Below are 21,609 nucleotides of genomic sequence, written 5' to 3' on the forward strand. Positions count from 1 at the left end.
TACACCCTTATCGCTCTTGGGACCCACCTAAGATGCCATAAGGGCGTATAAAAAATTTTTTTTTCGGGAATTGGTTCCCGGGTGCCATAATATAATTTTTATACGCCTTTGTGGCATCAGTAACACGATATTAAAAAAAAAAACTTATTTCAAAACAATAAAAAAAAAAAATTATTCAAAAAAATTTATTCAAAAAAATGGGGAAAAAAAAAAAATTACTTAAAAATATGAGAAAAAAAAATATTTAAAAAAAGGAATAAATTTTTTTTTTATATAAAAAAAATACTGTGTTATGTAAATTAGATATATAATTTATTTAAAATTAATAATACAATTTTTTTACAGATTTCTCGCATGATTTGCACAACGTGTTTATTTTTTTTTGAGGAAGATTAGGACAGACTGTTGCGCAGCCATGCAAATGCGAATCTTGAATTTGTACTTGAGTGTGCATTCGTTTTGATTTATAGTTTATATGTGACGAACATATCTACAATAATAATAATAAATAATAAAAAAAAATAATAATATTTAAATTTATGGTAATAATAATTTTGAATAATGACTTGTCTTTTTCTAGAATGTTTTGATGATTCAAGTTTCGGGACTTCCTTGATCAACAATTCTCGGTTTGCGTCATCGCGGAAAAATCGAGCCTCTATTTTTATCTAGACGCGATAAAAAATTAAAAGTGATAATTAAAAGCAAGTTTTTTTATACAGGAGATAAAAAAATCCCACTAAGGATTAATTGTCATTTACGTCATCTTTATCTTTGACCTCGGAAGAGTCTTCGACGTCTGAATAAGACTCAGCAATCGACTCCTGGTCAGTGTCTTGATTATTCGATTGATAATTCGACGCTGAAAATTGTAATTCCCGGCCCGTAGATTCGTCCGCAGTAACGGAACTTTTAATTTCTTTGGTTCCACTTTTTTTCATGTCAAGAGAAAGTTTCGACGTGCCGCCTAGGCCTCCTTCGCCTGGGCCTTGCACTGCAGGAAACGAAAGTCGAGTCACTCGTGACGCACTTGAATCATCTAAAAAAGATAAAATGTAAACGAGTGTTTCAATATCGCTTTACTATCAATTATTCCAAGGATTTCTATAAACATTTATAAATTTTTTTTATTTCCAACAAACCTGTTCCACTTTCCTCTTGGGAATTTTTTACCTCAACATCTTTATCAACCGATTCTCTGTTAGATAATTCAAATCTTTCCGTTCGTTGTTTAAATTTAATCGATTCTTCTTCCCGGTGGTTTATTTTTCTTGAATTTTTATTATCTTTTATTTTAACTTTAACTTCCGGGGCGCTTTTATTGGATTCTATTTTATTTCTACTATCCTTGAATTCTTTTTTCGGGCAATAACATCTCTTGGGATTTAATTTTGTTTGATTGATCATTTTTTCCATCTGTTTTTTCTTCGCTGAAATGCTGGATAATATCTCACAAGGTGATTTATTTCTCAGTCTGAATCAATTTAAAAAAAAAATTAAATTTAACAAAAAAAAAAAAAAAAAAAAAACAAAACTTGAATTAAAAAAAAAAAAAAAGTAAAAAATTTTGGCTCAAGTTTTTGGTAAAATTTTTATTTCATCTTTTTTTTGATGTTTTAGATATATTTTTTTTTATGAAAAATAAATAAAAAAACGAACAGTTAAAAAAAAAAAAAAGTAGAATTTCACAATTTTTTTAAATTGTGACAATCAATTTTTTATTTTTAATAAATTGTTCATTTTTTTTAAATTATTTTTCAAAAAAAAATATCTCACAAAAATCAAATAGAAATTTCGTTTAAAAAAATGAAAATTAAAATATTTGACCCCACTTGTAAATATTTACCAATGTTAAATAATTAATTTTAATAGATTTAATTACTAAACATTATTATTTCTTAAATATAATTATATTTCTTGTATTTAAATTGTAAGAAAATTAGGTAATTATTTACAACAGAAATTTCGTTAAAAAAAATGATTGATTCCACTTGTAAATATTTACCATTAAATTTAACAAAAATAAAAATAAAATGTTTTTACCTTGATTTACAAAAACATTCTTTAGCTTTTTTTTTACTTCCATCATTTTGTACCGTAGATAAATTTTTTTTCAAACAGAAACACAGAGGAGGTTGGATCGTAAAAGAATCATCTGTGGAAGTAAACAATTGAATTTGGCTTCCATTGAAATCTTTCTTTGAAGTCTCTCCACATCTAATATCGTACTGGTACTGAGTATGAAGCTGATGTTGATGATAATCGGTTGGCTGGGTGGACCGGCTACGGAATCCTTGGGTCCTGATCGAGGAAGCAATAGGAGAAATCCCCGCATCCTTTCTCCTTGCGTGCACCTGGCCGATCGTTTTTCTGAATCAACGTAATCTGGAGGATTTTTCTCAAAGGATTTTCTCGGGGACATTGTCAGAGAGACAAACGGAAATACGGATTCAACAAACATACAATAACTAAATAAAAAAAAAAATTTAAGACAATACTTTACCATTTGCAATGTATGCAAATCTTTGCTCCTCTTCAGCAAACGCTTGTAAACCCTGTGCGCTTGATCTGGATCGATATTCATCTCCATAAGGGTCGCCAGTACGTCCCTTTCCGTGATTAATAACTCCGGATTTGCGTCAACTAGCACGACAGTATTTCTACCGCTGTGAGGAGATTTACTGTACGCTTCTTTCAGTTCCTCTGGATTCATCAATTTATCAGTCACTTTGTTTTCGTCTAATATTTTTGGCGGAGTCGGCGGCTTCAGCGGCGATACTGATGAATATTTTCGGGATTTTATAAATTTTTCTATTCTTTCTTCCTCGTCTTCGTCATACTGATCGACTATGTTCAATGACAATTTTAATTGATACAATTCATACATCATTTTGTTCTGAAATAATTAATCATTAATGACCTTGTATCTTGTAAAATATTGATATATTTAAAAATATAAGCACATCCTGATGTTACACTCATCAAGAGCTTTCATTTGAGTACCCACATGCATTTTTATATATTTTATTGTATTGAGTTAATTAATCTGCTATTCAAATAATAATAAAAAAAAAAAAAAAAATATTACCTTATCAAGTGTATCAGAATTCTTTTGAATATGCTTCTGAAAAACACTTCTAAGCTCTTCATCTTTATAATAACCATTCTGAACAATCTCTTGAGTAATATCATATAAAAATTTCGAGTACTTGGTTTCATCAGACACGTTAACTATTCTACAAGCTTCAATATCTCGTTTACGAGTACTTAATAATGAATTCTCGTTACTGCGGCTTGAAGCTGAGTCCTTGGAGGCTGCAGAATTACGCCGTGAATGCGAACCTTCTGAGGGTGATTCAAAACTTGATTCATACGCTGACCCGGCGTGATCGTTATCACCTTTACTTTTTGCTGACCTACTAACATCAATACCGTTTATTTTATAAAATCATTTATTATTATTATTATTATTATTATTATTATTATTATTATTATTATTATTATTATTATTATTATTATTATTATTTTTAAATTAATGTTATTTAATTTTTATAAATTCTTTTTGATATAAATAAATAAATAATAATAATAATAATTATTATTATTATTTGAAAAAAAAAAAAAAAAAAATTAAAATACCTTGGAGATGAACGAGTACTTGAATTAACACTATACTCATTACATTTTCTACCATAACAACCTTCAATTTCTTCATCATTATTATCTTCCTCTAATTCCTGATTTTTGTCGTAATTTTTCGAGTTTCTTTTAGTAAAAGACCCAGGACGTGCCGAATGAAATGACAAACCAGATGAGTATCTTGGCCTTGATCTCGACAACGAGCGACCTCGTTCACTTTCTAAGGTCCGCGTTAAATTGGAACGCGCTTTCGGATAATCAACGTCCCAGACATTGCAAGCCGCGGGACATTTTTTAGGAGTTTTTGACCTGGTGTAATCAGTGACGCTGTAACCCATTCTCAGGACATCCTGCATAATATAAAATTAAAAAATAAAAATTTTTGTTTTATTTTTAAGAAAAAAAATAAAATAAAATAAAAAAAAATGAATAACCAGAGGATGATGTTCTGTGTCATAAGCAACTCTGTCAATAAACTCTTGCGGCGGACTGGGAATAGATTTAACTCTACCCGCAAACATACTCCTTTTTTTTAGCATATAGCTCTCGTTTCTTGAATCAACTCTGCTTTTTGCCAATAAAACACGGCGTAAATGCGCGGACATGCGATTGTACGCCGCTAATTGTTCGAAGTAACTTTCTCCTTTTTGATTGTAAACTACAAAATAAAAATAAATAATAAAAAATAAATATAAATCGATATATAAGCAAACAAAAATAATAATTATAAATAAATACTCACCAGAACTTTTGATATCGGAAGTCCGACAGCATGTTGTCATTTCAGCTTACCTTTTATTTTATTTTTTTATTATTTTTATCTTTATTTTATGTTTTAGCACCAATGAACTCTTAATGGAAACAAGTACAGCTGGATAGCAGCCAAAATAATGTGCATGATGGACCAGTTATTTAAATTTATATTACAGTTAATTGGGATATCGAGGTGAATTTACCTAGTATGATGATTCAAGCCATTGTTTATACCTGCGAGTAATTTTGTTTACCCTTCTGTTGCCTAGCAACCCTCGACACGTGAGATTGACATGACACATCAGTTTATAGCACGAATATACATTTTTTTTTGTTGAAAAATCAACACAAATTTATCATTTTTTTTTATTTATGTTTATTAATATATTAAATTGTTAGTTTAATAAATAATTCAATTACAATAAACGATTACATTCATACCAGACATCCTTTTTATTATTGTTAGCAAATAATTATTTATTAATAATAAATAATAATTCGCTAGCGATAATTAAAAAAAAAAACAAAGGGTGTTTGGATAAAATAAAATCAACTAGATTTTTTTTAATTTATTTATCATTTATCTTCGTACAGAGATGTAATTCTTTAACCATAATACAAAAATTTATTTTTATAACTTAAATTTAAATATTTAATTAAAAATATCTAAATAAATATTTTTTATTCAAAAATTTTTGGATACATTTTTTTTTTTTTTTTTTACTTAAATTACAAATCGGCCAGCGGCCATTTTGTCGGCGGATATTTTTAATTAAATATTTTAAAAATTAATTGAGTAAATTATTTAATAATTACGATTAGAGAATTACATCTAATAAATAAATAAATAAATATATACAAAGATAAATGAGAAAATATAAATATTTAAAATATTATTTTAATAATTAAATTTAACGCGCAAATTATTGCGCTGGATATGTACATTTCTATACTATTAGTTGTATATAGTATATATAGTATCAAGTTTTATGTATTTAACGATTTAATTATCATAAATACCAATATTAATAAATATATATTTATGTATAATATATATTTATACATATATATCACTTGCATTTCATGAATACACGATATGCTTCTACATAAGCTACAGTGACCACATTTCTGACGCGTAAACTGCACAGTAAAAAATTTTGTGTTAAAAATTTTTGTGTTAAATATTTATTAAAATTAACTTAGCAGATAATTAATAATTTTAAGAATTTTTGTAACAAATAAATTATGGCAAAAAAAAAAAATTTATAAAAAAAATTGACATTTAGAAATTTTAAAAAATTACAAATGCAATTTTTTAAAAATAATTTTTTGTAGCAAATTTATTTGTTAAAAAAAATAAAAAAATTGTCAAGTGATAGCTAACTTTAATTTAATTAAATATTTAACACTTTTATGTGTAAATTTAACATTTATTGTGTTAAATTAACATAAAAAAGTGTCAAATAATTAATAGAAAAATTTTTTAACGAATTGACGCAAAATTTTTTACTGCGTGACGCGACTCAATATTGTAATTTAATAAATTAAAAGTACGTCAATCATCAGCATCAGAAAATTGTCATCGCCCGTACTCTAAGTACTTAATATTAATAACATCAATAAAAATTAGCTCATTCTTTACACTATAATGTTACATAAATAAAAAACGGCTGCAGGTATTATTATTTCACTATAATGTATACCGTAATTGACTTTAACATCTTCCATTACAACGTCATCATCAATTCAATAGTTATTAGTTATTAGTTATTAGATTATCGTATTGTAATTTCATTACATTATTCTATTAAATAGTACAATAAATACTGACGCGAGCTATCGAATTATCGATAGTCTTTACTTTAGTAATTAATCGATAAAATTTAAGCGCATAACCGTAATAACCGTAGGGATGACAAATGACAAGAATAAACGACAAGAAGAAAGAATAAATAAATAATCGCAGCCGTTAGGTGAAAAAGAGATCGATCAAATAGATGCTGTCTGCTAGAATCTTCAATACTTGCTAAATAAATCTATTATTTATATACTTAAGGTTTAAATTATTCGCCAGACAATATAAGTACGTAATGCGAATAAGTAAGTTCTTCTCTCAGATGCTTTTATTTAAGCGGTCCTGCTTTTTTAATGGTATTTTGTAGTGGAGTTAGTGACAGTGACGGTGACGTCGACGGTGACGGTGATGGTGATGCTCTCTTGCTGAAGATGCTTCGGGTGGCTTTACTTTAAAATGTTATTCTTGAAGATGACGTCAAGTGCGATCAATGTTTCTACTCAAAAATCACGAAATAGTTTATGTCTGAGCAATTTCCTTCCCGGTGGAGTGACTCTCGCATAATTCTCTTGCAACCTCTATGTCCTTGTCATCTTTATCTGCACCGGATATCACATATACCGGTTGTTTGTCGTATGCCAAGTAACGCTCATCCGTTTCTTCTCCTTTCGGCGTACAATATCTTACTTTCATCTATATTTTAATTTTAAAACAAAGAATATTGTTAGTTTGTGGTGAATACATTTTTTAAAAATAAATTTACATGTTCAGACTAAATAATCATTTTTTTTTTTTTTTTTTTTTTTTTCATTTAATTTCGCGAGAATATAAAAATATTAATTCATACTATTATGTATAAAAAAAATAAATAATTAAATAAAATAAAAAAAAAATTTTTTAACTAAAAAAAGGAATAGTTATAAATAAAATTAAAATTGAACTGAATTTAACTCAAGTGATAATAATAAATTATTAAATAACTAATAGCACAATTATTATAATGAAGGTAATAATTTGTAACTGACCTTCCTACGATAAATAACGAATAAAATAATAAAACTGCAGATAATAATGGCACTTGTAGCGGCAAGAACGACGGTAGTAGTCTGATAAATTGGAGTTTCAGCGTCAGTGAATAGTTCCCGTTGTTCAAGAGCCATTATCTTGTCTTCAGCTTCAAAAGATAAGGGCCGATGGATAAATCTTGAAGTGGTAGCATCGGCAATGGATCCCAGCAGCGCTAAACTACGACTGCGAGTTAGCTCCTCAAGATGGAAAGCCACATCAACTTTGTTGTCTCCGACTATTTCAAATCCAATTATCGCCGCGTCGAGGTCCAGCTCCACAGCAATCCCGTCTTTAATACTCGCGTTGAGATCACGCAGCAGGTCCGCGGTCGCCCGAGTGAACCGATTTGTGTCCTCATTGACAAAGTGTCCCGGAAAACGGAGCGTCACTTCCACCGCCTCTACTGCAGTCATTACTGAAATTTTAACAAATCACAGTTAAAAAATTACACACTTTTTCATCTCTACAAATTACAATTAGCATTAACATCGCGCTTAACTTATTTCCTTGTACAATTTCAATTTATAATTCCCTTTTTCTCTGCCAACAATCACCAACAAATTTACATAACTCTCAAACTTTATTACCTCTCAAGTACTTTTTAAATTCATTTCATTTCAACATATTTCATCTCTATTTATTTATTTATTTTTATTAAGCACAAATGCCCTCTAATGGCTCTTGATTTTACACAAAATTTAATACTCAGAATTCAAACCACGGGTTATTTATTTTTACAACTAAAAATAAAAAAATATATTATAAAGTCTGATTAAACGCGAGGATGAAAGTTCTTTAGCTAAAATATAACGTATTGTATTATATATGAATTCATTAATTTAAATTACTCAGTGCACTCTCTGTATGCAGACATAAATTTGTGTAAATTATTCGGTTCTCTCGACTATAAAATATATTTCCACCGTCAAATAAATTTAATACATACATATTATTCTATATTTATTTCGCTAATATAAACTCGCTATAAATTAACCGTTTAATAAATATTTAATTTTTAAATAAAAAATAAAAATTGACTATGTATTTCTTATTTCAGCCTTTTCTTATATATTAAAACACCTTACAGATTCCAAAATCTCAAATTAGTTCAATATTTTAAATTAAAATATTAGTTATTACGTAACATTTTTCAACTATTACAAAATTATTGATCTTAAAAAAATTATTTATATGTTTAAATATTTTGTCCCAGTGATATTTAGTCTTGGGGATATTTTGTCAGGGTTAAGTAATTATTTTTGGTCTAAGAAAATTTTTTTGTTTCAAGAATTTATTCTCTTGGCTCAAGAAAATAATTTTCTTCAAAATGGTATTTTTGGTTCAAGATTTTGGCTCTTGGGTCAAGTTAATTTTTTTATCACTGCAAAAATATGAAATTTCAAATAAGTGTCAAAAATCTTTGGTTCTACTTAAAATTTTTATCTGCAAAAATGAACGAAATTTCAAGTACTAAAATCTAAAACTAAAAAAAAAAAAAAAATTGAAACTTACAGCACATTTGCGTGCCTTTGAAGAAGGGCTCAGAGCCAATAATTTGATTGCCAGCCTCGTCAACACACCAGCAAGTTTCTCCGGCACACTGTGTGGGCTCAAACTTTCCATCTACATCGCAAGTGGTTGGTACATGACCGCGCTCTTTCATCGCTTCGCATCTCGTTACCAGTAATTTCGCCACCGGCTTCTCCATCCTCTCCTCTTCAACATCAAGCTTAACCAGGGAGTTTTCCATGTACGCGGCGATTTCCGGATCTATTTCAATCAGAGAACTTTTGCTTCCCTTTCTCGCCTGTCTGAAGTTGCACTTGGGCTCTTCGCCGCGTACAAGCGAGCCTTTTACCGGTACTCCCTTTCTGTCGACGCACCAGCAGACCCCCACGTGCTCGAGACACTGTACAGGCTCCCACGCTCCGGTGTCTGCGTTGCATCTGGGCAGGAAGACGGATTTTTTCAGTCTCTGGGAGCTCTTTAAATTTCTCTCCCGCTGGAGCTCGCAGGGCGTCAAAACCGGGCAGACGTCATCGCAGACCACCTTGCTGGAGAAGTCATTGTGCCCGACCGAGCACCCGGTCTTTATCCTGCACTCGTTCAACTCCGGGTCGAAGTACCATCGCTCAGTATCGTTCATCCCCTTCTGCCTGGTGGGAGGACACTCGATGAGTCTCGGGGGCTCGAAACATACGTCCCGGGGCTTAGGGCAGCACACCGCGTATTCATCAAGCGGAGATAGCTCGCATTTGTGGGTAGTCGGGCAATGCTGGCCGTGGGGACCGCAGATAGCTGGCAAACCTTCTTGGGTTAGCAGAGGAGCTCCGTTGGGACAAGGGTTGTCCTTTTTAGGCAGACAGACCGGCACAGGGGGACATGGTGGCGCGCTACACGCCACTTCTACCATCCTACAAGCTTCGTTTTCTCCACGACAATTTACGGCCTTACACGGGTCCCGGCAAGCGCAACGCGGACACCCAGATGGATCTAAATCTAAACCATCTGGACAGTCGAGGTGGCATTCTATTGTTGGACAAGTCACCGGCTTTAAAAAATAAAGTTTTTTATTTATTATATTTTTTTTTTTTTATTTAAAAAGTTGGATGTAGTCAAATTTGAAAAAATTGATTTTTTTGGAAAAATTGCTTCATAATTTTAAGTCAATTAAATTTATTTTAAAACTGTTTTAAAAAATTTTGGTAAATATTTACAAGTGGGGTCTTATTTCTATTTGATTTTATTGATATATATTTTTTTTTTTACAATTCATAAAAAAAATAAACAATAAAAAAAAAATTGATTATCACAACTTTAACAAATTTTCAAAAAAATTTTTTAATTTTTTAGAAAATTGTGATATCCAAATTTTTTTTTTTTTTTAACTTTTCACAAAAAAATATACAAAAAATATAAAAAAAAAATAAAATAGAAATTTTATTCAAAAAAATGAGAGCCAAAATTTTTTCATGCTCTAATTTTCAAAATAAAAAAAAAATCTTTAATTAAATTTTATTAAGCTAATAATTTTTCGTTTTTTGAATAAATTAATAAAGAATTACAATGGCCACCTTGTTTACAATAAATATTTTTTTACTTCAGCTAAATAAAATTAAAACCTAACAAAATAATTTAATTTTGTTAATTATATAAAATGAATTTAATTGTTAAAAAAAAAAATAAATGATTAAATTACTTATTTTTTATACTTCTGACTGTATAAAGTCGAAAAAAAAAAAAAAATAAAAAAAATAACATTACATACCTTATTGCACTTCGGAACCGCACCATCTGGAACTCTGGTACCAGCAGCTTCTCTTCCTTCTTCATCAACACACCAACAAGTTCCTAAATGGCATTGAACAGACTCAAAGCTTCCTTTCTCATCGCATTGCGGAATATAAATCCTCCTGGCAGGTTCCCCAGACTCTCTGGCCGCGTGTTCGGCCAAAGTTCTGGCGTGTTGACAAGCGGTGGCGACTACTGGCTCGACACAAGCGGTTCCGCAGCCAGTCGAGCAGCACTTTCGGTCATCGGAACATTCCTGATCGTTGCTGCAGTGAACTTCGCAGCTGGAAGAACTGGGAACCAGGTAAGGACACTGGCCTTGCTTGACAGCCAAACAAGCGGGGACTTGGGGGCAACTCTGGCCCTCCCCGCAGTTCACGTCGACCATCGAGCAGATTTCTCTCGGACCGCAGGACACTCCTTGGCAAGGATCTCGGCAGCGACACTGCTCGCACCCCGCGTCGTCAACTTCCCGGCCGTACGTGCATTGTATATCGCATTCCGGAGGCTCACATGTCTTACTCAAAGCACGTAATTCATCGCAGTCAACATCTGTTGTGGTGATATTTGTCCTTAGAGGTACTCCCTGCTCATTTACGCAGTCACAGCGCGAATCGTGACACTGCAGCGACTTCCACGTGCCGTCTGAGGAACATTTTGGTGGAGGGATTGCTAAGGACATTCCTTCTCGCGTTCCTTCCATGCGATTATTAAAGTCTCGTAAGTACTCGCACACTGTAATTATAATTTTATCCATTAATTATGATTGTTTTTTAGGTCGTATTCATTTTTTGAATTAATTTATAAAATTTTTATTATTTGACAATTTTTTTAATAAATTAAAGGGTAATTATTTACAAATGGGCGGCTGACCAATTTCAAAACACAGTAACTGACAATTTTGAGATTTTTTTTTAATTTTTCTTATTAAAAAAAATTTGCGCGCTCAATTGATAGAAAATTTGATTTATGAGTTGAAAATACTTAAATACTTAAATCGTCAAATTGTTTATTTAAAGTATTAAAAATTGCGATAAAAAATATAGAGGTTTAGAAATTTTGCAGTTTTTGTAAAATTTTGATTAATAATTGGAAACTCCTTTTTTGTGAATGTTTTGTTAAAAATAAATATTTAAACTATTTCTTTTAATTTAAATTAATTAAATTTTTTTTTAGAAAACCTTCCGGAGGTCGTTTATAAAGTTAGAAAAATAATTGTTAAAAAAAAAAAATTATTTATAAAATTTAATATTACTGATGTATGTTTTCATTTTTATGTTAATTATTTAAAAAGTTTCTTTAGAAACAATAAATTAAAAATATCTTCTTGCAGCCTTTCCCTAATAAAACTACAGAACTGAAATTATATTTGAAAAATATTCAAATAAATGGTACCATATAAAAAAAAAACCCTGAAAGCGTAAATAAATTTTAACAGGAGTTAAAATTAGGAATGGAACTGAGCGAGTAGCATAAAGTTAAGTGTTTTTTTGTTAGCAGTTGTGTTGGTAAACAATTTTTGATTACTCACTTGTTGGTGGCGTTGGGATGTGGAGCATTGGACAGCAAACAGACTGGCCTGCTTCGGGGACTGCGGTACAAATATGACTCGAGGGACACGTGCTGTTTGTACCAGTGCAAGTAACAGCATTACCACCCTCATCACTTAATGGTGCGCCAGTTACACAGGGACTCTTGTACGACTTCTTTGCCCGGCATTCCGGCGTCGTGGGACAGAGAAAATCCGGGCAGCCATTCTCGCGGTTTAATACACACTCTTGATCTGCTGGACACGGAAATCTAAAAAAAAATATTTATAAGAATAAGTATAAATAAAAATTCGTGTATTTTATATTTATACCGAGTTCGGTTTTTATGTTTTGATAACTTTAACGGCTAATAATAAATCCAGGAGCTGATAATTTTACTATTCTTTACAACCAGATAAAGTTTCGCGTCGTACAAAGTGACCTACTTTTTAAAACGACACTGTATTATTAAAATTATTGGTTGTAAAAAAAGTTACTTGAAACATAGTTTGCTATCAAATTAAATCAACTTTTCGAATAAAAATACCACGTTAAAAAATTACATGTCGATCATTTTTTTTTTTTTTTTTTCATCAAACTTTCAAAGTCTGATTTTATATTGAAAAAATAATGCCGAGAAAAAAAATTCATGGAATTTTTTTTCAACTCACATTCTCTAACTTTTTTTTTTTTTTTTTTTTTTTTTTAATAAAACAAATGTGAAAAAGTATGTCGTGGTCTTATATTAAAATGTCGGTACTCACAGAATTTTTAAACTACACTTTTTAATGTTATTCGTTTATTATTAAATTTTATTTTAAATTTAAAAACATTTTAAGTAAATAAATTGTGTATTTATATTCATAACTTCAATTTTTCTCTAAATATTATAATTTAAAAATTTTTTATTCTGTCATTTAATTTGAAAATGAAATTATTATACATTGTATGAATAATAAATTATAATTAGATTTTTTTGTAATAAATTTGTACAAATTTATATTAAAAACTTAATTATTTTTTTGTCATAATTTATTTGTTAAAAAAATTGTGAAAATTTTCAGATTTTTTTCTAATTTTACTTCAATATTAATTTTAACGAGTTACAAAATTAGCAATCAAAATATTTATATAAAAAAAAAAAAATCAAAAAATTTATACAAATTTAAATTATTGATAATTATTTACAAGTGGGGTCAATCCCATTTTTGGCCATAAGTAGGTGAAAAATTAACATTTTCAAATTTTTTTTTGATATAATTTTTTTTTTAAGTACATAAAAAAACAAACAGTTAAAAAAAATGTTAAATATCATAATTATCTAAAAAAAGTATAAAAAAAAAATATATCAATAAAATCAAATATAAATTTCGTTAGAAAACACTTGTAAGTATTTACCAAATTTTTTTTTCATTAATTAAATTATTACTGAAAAAAAAAAAAAAAAAAAAATAAATTAAATTAAAAAAAATTTTTTTCATAATAATAAATTTGTTAAAAAAAAATTAAAAACAAAATAAAAAAAATTACCCTTCACAAGGATTATCACACTCGCAAGTAGAGCATCCAGCTTCATCGACTTTAAATCCGTACTGACACACTTGAGCGCAGTGATAGAGTGGGCAGGAGGTGGGCAGAGCACGTCCTTTAGATTTATCAGTAACTTGATTACAATTAACAGCAGCAGCAGGTCCCATGGTGCCGGAAATTTTTTTACCGTCGACGCGAACGCACCAGCATACCAACCCGTTTCTGGAGCATTGTTTTGGCTCGTATCCACCGGCCTCGTTGCACTGAGGAATGTACCCGCGGCCTTGCTTCTCGGAAACGCTGAGCATCTCGGCGAGCATCCGGTTCTTGCGGCAAGCGCTCAGCCCGACAGGAAGCAAACAAACTCCTCCGCCGCAAGAGTCGCTCTCACAGCACTTTTGCGGTCCGGAGCAGTCCAAGTCGTGCTGACACGGCGGGCCACAGACAGCTGGCTCTTCCGGCGGGCATTTTCCAGGTCGCTCCAAGTTTAGAGTCGACGGACAACAGACTCCGTACTCCTGATTCGGCTCCACCAGGCATCGGTACATCGGCGGGCAGGAGGGCTTCCCGATGCTCTCACCGCAGAGGAAAGGCCGCGGTGAGTCCGTTATCTGGAGCGGCTCTCCCGCTGGACAGATCGTCGCCAAGGACTTTGCTTTCCGGCAGCTGGGGATCGGCGGACACGGTGGTCGCGCGCAAGAAGATTCAATTAGCTCACATGTTTGTCCTACTCCTGGACAGGTCACGTTGTGACACGGGTCACGGCACTCACACTTCGGACATCCGGTCTCCTCGTCTATCTGTTTCGTTTAAAAAAAAATTTTTTATTATTTTTAAATTGCCAAGTTTACTTTTATTAAATTTACTCTTTCTGGCCTCGTATTTTGTTTTACTTTGGTTAAAGTTTACATATTTGATGGCAAAATTTAAATAGAATTTGTCGATAGAATATTCTGTTTTATAGATTAAATCTTTTGATAGAAAATTTTATTTTAAAGTTCCAAAGATATATTTAGATTTATTTTATCGAACTTTTCAAATTGAAGTTTGAAAAAAATTTTATGTAATTATTAAAGGTAATATGTGGACATACAAAGTTAAAATATGAATTATTGAGTAGAATATTTTTAAAAAAATTATAAAAAATAAAATAAGTGTGAATTTTACATAAAAAAAAAAAAAAATTATATTTAAAATTTTAATAGAAAGAAAAGTTAAAAAAAATATTTTTAGAAAGTATTGATTTAAGTATTTTTATAGAAATTATTAAATTGATGTTTCAGTTGAAACTTTGAATGGAAATTTTATTTTAAAGTTAGAAAGATTTATTTGAATTGATTCTACCGAAGTTTGGAAGTAAAAGTTTAAGTGAAGTAGAATTTTTATTAATATTATTGCATTGAGTATTTTTACAAAAATATAAATATACGTAAATTTTATGTAGAAATTATTAAATTTACAATTTAAAAAAAAAATTAATAAAACATCTTTAGATAGTAAAAATTTTATGAAGGTATTGAAGTCATAGAAGTTTAAGTAAAATATTTGTGCAATAAATAAATTATTAAAGTTCTCTTTAATAAATTTTATAAAAGTATTGAAGTATAAATTTAAGTAGTAGCTTTTATATAATTGAGACAATATTTATACAACTATATTCAAAGAACAAACTTTTTTAAGATTATAAGAGTACTTATCTTTAAAAAAATTATTTATTTCAATTTATGTAAAATTTTAGATAAAAAAATTTAATAAAAGTAAAAATCAAAACTTTTGTTTAAATTTTAAAATTAGTTATAAAAAATTAAATTATAAAATGTATGTAAATTTATTTTTGCTAATTTTTATTGTTTTAAATAGTAATTCAGAGCCAAGGGTAGAATTTTAATTTTTTTGACATTTATATAATTGTTATTATTAATAATTTAATTTTTACTGCATAATTATTTAACAATATTATATTTAATAGCAATTATTCAAATAATTTATAATCAATTTTATTACTAAAAATTGTATTAAGCTACCAAAGTCTAACTTCTACTAATAACAATAACAATATAAAATTTAACTTCACTAAAATATAATATATAATACCATAAAGTGGACTCTAATAACATTTATCTAGAATCAACATCCAACAATCGGTGGTATGAGAAAAGCCAATATACCCGATCCCGAAAGTTAGTTTCCAGTGAATAAAACTTTGAAATCGAAAAACAATCACCGGTAAGTGGTATTAAACAATACCAAGCAGAATCTCTGGTTCTCCGAAGAGAACTAAAGATAAAGATAGAGTAATAAAATCAATGCCGATGTAATGATAATAACCTTCCCTAACGATATGACTTTCTTAAAAGTTCCGGTTAAAAACTCTGAGAGACTCAAGCAAACTAATATCAAAGAGTCCTAGAGCTGTAACCTCGTGATCTCTCCTCTCTCTAGTGTTCTAGTATTTTAGTTTCGGGATTAGACAAAGACAAAGTGAATTTTAACGGATGAGGAAGACAAAAGCGCAAGAACGTCATCATCCCGGTTCCCGCAGCACGCAATTACAGGATTTAATAATAAACTTTGGTGAATTACCTACCTGAAACCCAAGAGGACAGAGCATACGGCAGGAGTGCGCTTGACACAGCCGCGGATTATTGCAATCAACGAACTCTCGTCCCGCGGACCTGGTTCCGGGCAACTCGCTTCCAAATTCATCAACACACCAGCAGTTTTTCTCGGTGGCCTCGCACTGGATTCGCTCGAACTCCCCCGTGAAATTGTTGCACTGGGGAATGAATTGGGAAGGTCCACGTGTGCCCAGAGCACGCGACCGTCTGGTGGCTGCCAAAGCGAGCTGTTCGCATCCAGTCAATTCGCTGGCGACGCATTTTAATCCGCATACCGTCTCGCAGCATTTTTCCGTCGAGCTGGAACACTCGAAGCTGCTGGAACACGGCGCAGCTCGCGATGGACATGTGCTTTGTTCATTTAAAGCAGGACAACGACCTGGAGATCTCAGCAGTGGCTCTGAAAAAAAAGATTTTATTCAAAATCAATAAGTTATTTTCTGTTCACATTTAATTCCTCTTTCTCTCCCTCTATCCACTCCCTTGCCTTCTCCGTTAGGACATTTAATAATTACTCCATTTCCATTAGGTTAATTATTATCCTTGAAATAGATTATTGCTTTTATTTTTTTATAAGGATTAGCTTTGATTTTTTTATCAAGATTTTATTCCATTAATTTATACGTCTAATTCCCGGCTTTGTTACAGCACATTTTTAAATGGATCGTTTTATTATTCGGTCAGATTTAATTTAAATTACTCTAATGTAATTCAATTATTAAATCAATTAAAGTCACTGAAAATTCAAGAATAACTTTGAAAAAATATTGGGATTAGATTAAGCTAGATTAATATACATAAATATATAAAATATATGAAAAATTGATGTGGGTACTTAAATAAAAGCTCTCGGTGAGTGTAACATCGGGATGAGCTTGTATCTTTAAAAATGTCAATACTTTACAAGATATCAGGTCATTTCTTAATTATGTATGTAGAGATAGAGTATTTTTAAATGCTAAAGTCTAAATACTTATCATAATAAATTAACTATCGGTAAGAATTTAAATCAAGACCTTTGCAATGCTATAATAATGTAGATTTTATTATTAATAATTTGGATAATTAATAAAGTAAGGAAAATTTTGTCTTCTTTTTTTGTTCTATAAATTTTTTACGTCACAATTTTTCATTAAATTATTAGTAATTAATCTCAAAATAGTAATTGTGATTAAAAACATCGAACACTAATCAAGTTAAAGTTAATTTATTGATAGTTTATAGTTATAAAATTTTATATAGTAACTGTAAGTTGGTAGAAATAATAATGATGATAAATAAATAAATAACAAAATAAATGAATATAAATATTTAAAGAGAGATTGACCCGTAATTTAGTGAGTATATAGGGAAATCGCTAAAATAACTACAGTTGAAGTTAACGGTTTCTCGCATCCTACTGCCACACTTATTACACGCCGGAAGCCCATACCAAGTCGGGATTATTCAACATTGTGTGGATCTTAACATCTGTACATACTACATACTACATACTACGTACTACATGGAGTACAACCGCGCCTCAAGCTTGTACCATTTTATTTTATTCTGCTTCATTTACTCCCATCCGCTATTCAATTATTCACAGCACACAGCACATCGACTTTAAATAGCTAAATTTATTTATAAATAAATAAATAAATACGTATTACACGGTTTATTTATTACGCATAATTCTAACTTGAAAATGCTATTAAAACTTTTTTATTTAACGGCGGTTATCAGACTGTAATCTTTCGTTTATGAAACTCTTCGTCAAATAGCGAAAAAATAATAGAGTTGCGATTTCTTATTATTATATTTTATAATAAAATTTTTATATTATCTTCTTCGAGATTGTTAGAGACGGTCTTGTGAATTTTTAATAATTCACGTTTAATTGTTAAAACTTACTTCTATTACTTTTAAATTTCACATTAATTCTCGGAATTATTAATGAGATTTAAATAAACTTATAACTGCTGAATATTATCGATTTAAAGTCAACTTGTCTGTAATTAAAAGTGTATTAATTCTTTCCTCATTAATAATCTAAAAAAATCTCTTTTTTTAATTTTATCAATATTGAAAAATAATTAAAAAATTTTTTAATTTATAATTAAAAAAATTTTTCAACTGAGATTAATAATAAAAAAAAAAAAATTTTTTTAACAAAAATTTTGGTAAATATTTACAAGTGGAATTAACTGTTTTAATTTTCATTTTTTTAAACGAAATTTTTATTTAATTTTATTGATATTTTTTTTTTTTTGAAAAATACTTAAAAAAATGAACAATTAAAAAAAAAAAAGTTGATTTTCAGAATTTTAACAAATTTTTTAAAAAATTTATAAATTTTCGTTTTTTTTTTATGTATTAAAAAAAAAAAAATCTATTAAAAACATCAAAAAAAGATAAAATAGAAATTTTATCCAAAAACATAAGAGCCAAAATTTTTTTCCACCTTTTAAAGGCCAAAAATCGAAATCTTAATTTTTTTCTTTCAAGACATTTTTTATCATAAACAAGCAAAATAAAAAAAAATTGAAAATGTTAATTTTTTACTTAGTTATTGCCTAAAATGGGATTGACTCTACTTGTAAATAATTACCAAAAGTTTTTATCAAATTTTTTTCTAATAAAAAATTCATAAAGTTCAAATAAAAAAAAATTCTGAATAAAATAACCCTCCCAAAGTAAGTAAAAAAATTTTTTAATTTACCAAAGATCAAATTAAAAAAACATCAGGGATGTGACTGAGTTACTCTCAGCTCTGCGAAATAGTATAAAACGAGCGTAGTGGGAGATAATTTCTTTTTATTACGTTGTGTATATTTTATAAGAAGTTACGAGTTGCTGTATAAAACATTCTCTTGTTAATCCAGGAACGTTTCGTTCTTTATTTGGTACTTCATCAGACTTACAACTCTCAAGCGAATCGTGTTTTGAATCAGTCCGATCCGAACTGATGTTTTTTTTTTTTTTTTTTCGACAGCAACCTAGTTCTGAGTTTTCAAGCATTTCATCGCCTAAATTTTATTTTCCATTATTACCGCAAAAATAATAAACAAAAAAAAATCCCACCAAAATTTCAACCCCATAACAATCATAATAAACAGTACCTAAAATTTTATTTCTAGTCCGCGAAATAAAATCAAGCAAAAAAAGGTCCACAGTACGTGAAAGGATTTTAAAAATTTTATTATTTTCATTTGATTGATCAAAAGCTTCCATTTGGTTTGTTATTTACCGTAGCGAGGTATTATTTTATTTAGCTTTTCCTTTTTCCTCCTTTGGATTTTATTTTATCTCACTGCGGCCCTCAGACAATGAAAACTTTTTTCCTCAGCTTATTTTATAATACACCGAGTAAATACGCTAAAATTCAAGAGGCTTTCGGTTATTATTAACAACATAAAAAAAAGAATTCATCTTCTTAAGAGTCTCCAATTATAACTCGTCACCGCTTTGTCCATTTTATTATTATTCTTCGTCAAACGACTGGGCAAATTGTCAAAGCGAGTGAAAGGGGATGAGTCCCATCTTTGGAGATGTTTACATCGTTTTTCCAACTTTCCTTGTCGGCGATAAAAAATAGAGAGGAATGAAAGAGCGAGTTGGACTAAGGGCCAAAAAAAAAAAAAAAAAAGAAGAAGAAAAATTAAAGCAGTGATAAGGAAAGAAATATATTGGTTAAGCCGCAGTTCGACGTAACGGGGTAGTTTCTGATTTTAATTTCGAAGGAGCACACGTACTAATTGACTCGGGAACCTTCTGAACCAGTCTCAAAGCTCCCGTAGATACTATACATCCAACTAAACCCACCACGTAGACTTCTGGTGAATTTCTCCCTTTACTTCTTTATACATATATATATTTCAGAGAATAAAGTATATATATTATACTATATATAGAGCAGAAATTCTCTAGACTTGATACAGACCAGAGAGTTTGGAGTGCTCAAGTTGGTCCCTCAGCCTCTCTTTCTCTTTTTCTCTCCACTTTTCCCATTCTGCGTTTATATATTCGAGTATGAATCTTTATGAAAGAAAAAACTAAACAAAGAAGAACAAACCACCAGAGAAATGTTTCAAAAGATTACTAAAAACCCTCCTGTATCTATACCGCACCGCCGCAGCACTCACTCTTCATAAAAATTCACCGTTTTACTTTTTTCTCTTCCTCTACTTGTAACCATTTATACGTCTTTCATTCACCCTCCATTTTTTTAATTTTTCCACTACCCCCGGTTCGAGAGCTTCCATTTAGTTACGCGCTTTTTGTTTCAATGTTACTTATACGCGAAATGCATAAATATATAACTTCAATGGGGATATTAATTCTCGAATATTGTATAAGAGCTCTTCAAGTCGAGGTTCGATAGTCGAATTTTGTGGCTCGCCACTAGTTTAATTGGATTCGCTTTTTTGCCCTTTTTACCCCTCCAAAACAAAAAAAACAAAATAAAAAAAATTGTTAGTTATTTTCTGCACTGGTTATTACAGGAGTTGATTAAACTGCTCTGGTTAAATATTTAATTGTAATTATTACTGTAAATAACCATTTCAAAAGTTATAATTGTGAAACTCGCGCGATAGAAGTTAATAAGAGTTTTAATATTTATGAGTTGTTTATTGAAGGACATGATATTTATTAATTAACTCTTAATATTTGATTAAATGCTTTATAAATATTTAATTAATCACGTATGACGGTCGGCTGTTTTTATTTTTTTGTAATACAATAATGGGAAATTTTTTTTCTGTATTGTTGCATTTTTTATTACTTCAATTAAACAATCTGACATATTTTAATTAAAATTTTTTGCTTCTATATCTTCTCTAGTATTTCTGTATTAGTATTTATAATCAAATCGCTGACTATTTCTTGTATTCGCGCAAAAAAAGTAAGCTATTTTTTGTCGCTTCTTCGAAGCCAAATAAATCGAATTTTTTATCAATTTAAATTGAAAATATTTTTTTTATTTTTTTAAGGGAATATTTTAAGAAGCTCAGAATGTTACTTTTTATTTATTTAAACTCAAAAAATAATAAACAAATTATTTATCGCCTGAAATGTAATCTGGGCCCATAAAAAAAAAAAAAAAAAAAAAAAAACGAAAGTAAAAAAATTAAAAAAATATAAAATTCTTTATAATTTTTTTAATAAAATTTTATTGTATAAAAATCTAAAGAAAAGGATTAAGATCGCTCGTTTATGAATAATGTATAATTAAAATTACTTTAAGTATTGTTAACAAGTATCATTTCGCGAAAATTAAAAATTCTTTTAATACGACAAGATGATTGTATAATACTATGCAAAATTTCACTGAAGACAGAGCCATTGATTTGATTGTAATGGATATTCTATTGTAGAAAATGATTTCAAAAGAAAATTCATAATA

The 21,609-nt window shown here is 29.8% G+C and overlaps 2 protein-coding genes across 4 annotated transcripts in view; both read right to left on the bottom strand.

The window, feature by feature from the left end:
* Window positions 1-290: 290 nt before the first annotated feature.
* LOC141530384 (uncharacterized) lies at window positions 291-4,489 on the bottom strand. 3 transcript variants are annotated; one of them, XM_074247451.1, is made up of 10 exons: window positions 4,382-4,489; window positions 4,074-4,297; window positions 3,640-3,989; window positions 3,089-3,419; window positions 2,504-2,896; window positions 2,044-2,354; window positions 1,143-1,474; window positions 762-1,039; window positions 567-668; window positions 291-490 (listed from the first exon to the last, which is right to left on the bottom strand). In XM_074247451.1, the coding sequence occupies exons 1-10, from the start codon at window positions 4,419-4,421 to the stop codon at window positions 323-325; spliced, it is 2,529 nt and encodes an 842-aa protein (XP_074103552.1). In that variant the 5' UTR covers window positions 4,422-4,489; the 3' UTR covers window positions 291-322. The 3 variants fall into 3 exon arrangements, with proteins under 3 accessions (XP_074103552.1, XP_074103550.1, XP_074103549.1); XM_074247449.1 differs by having other exon boundaries at window positions 3,089-3,416; window positions 4,074-4,458; XM_074247448.1 differs by having other exon boundaries at window positions 4,074-4,458.
* Window positions 4,483-21,609, bottom strand: part of LOC141530382 (uncharacterized) — a 33,961-nt gene continuing 16,834 nt past the window's right edge. The window contains exons 3-9 of the mRNA XM_074247444.1: window positions 16,193-16,623; window positions 13,606-14,405; window positions 12,078-12,346; window positions 10,524-11,281; window positions 8,768-9,806; window positions 7,213-7,670; window positions 4,483-6,880 (exon numbers count right to left, since the gene is read on the bottom strand). Coding sequence (XP_074103545.1) covers window positions 6,707-6,880; window positions 7,213-7,670; window positions 8,768-9,806; window positions 10,524-11,281; window positions 12,078-12,346; window positions 13,606-14,405; window positions 16,193-16,623 — 3,929 coding nt within the window. The 3' untranslated portion in view covers window positions 4,483-6,706. The remainder of the gene's footprint in view (window positions 6,881-7,212; window positions 7,671-8,767; window positions 9,807-10,523; window positions 11,282-12,077; window positions 12,347-13,605; window positions 14,406-16,192; window positions 16,624-21,609) is intronic.

This window comes from Cotesia typhae, unplaced genomic scaffold, assembly GCF_013202065.1.
Source record: "Cotesia typhae breed Kobodo isofemale line unplaced genomic scaffold, CoteBio_Ctyphae contig_5, whole genome shotgun sequence".
In the NCBI taxonomy this organism is placed as follows: domain Eukaryota; kingdom Metazoa; phylum Arthropoda; class Insecta; order Hymenoptera; family Braconidae; genus Cotesia; species Cotesia typhae.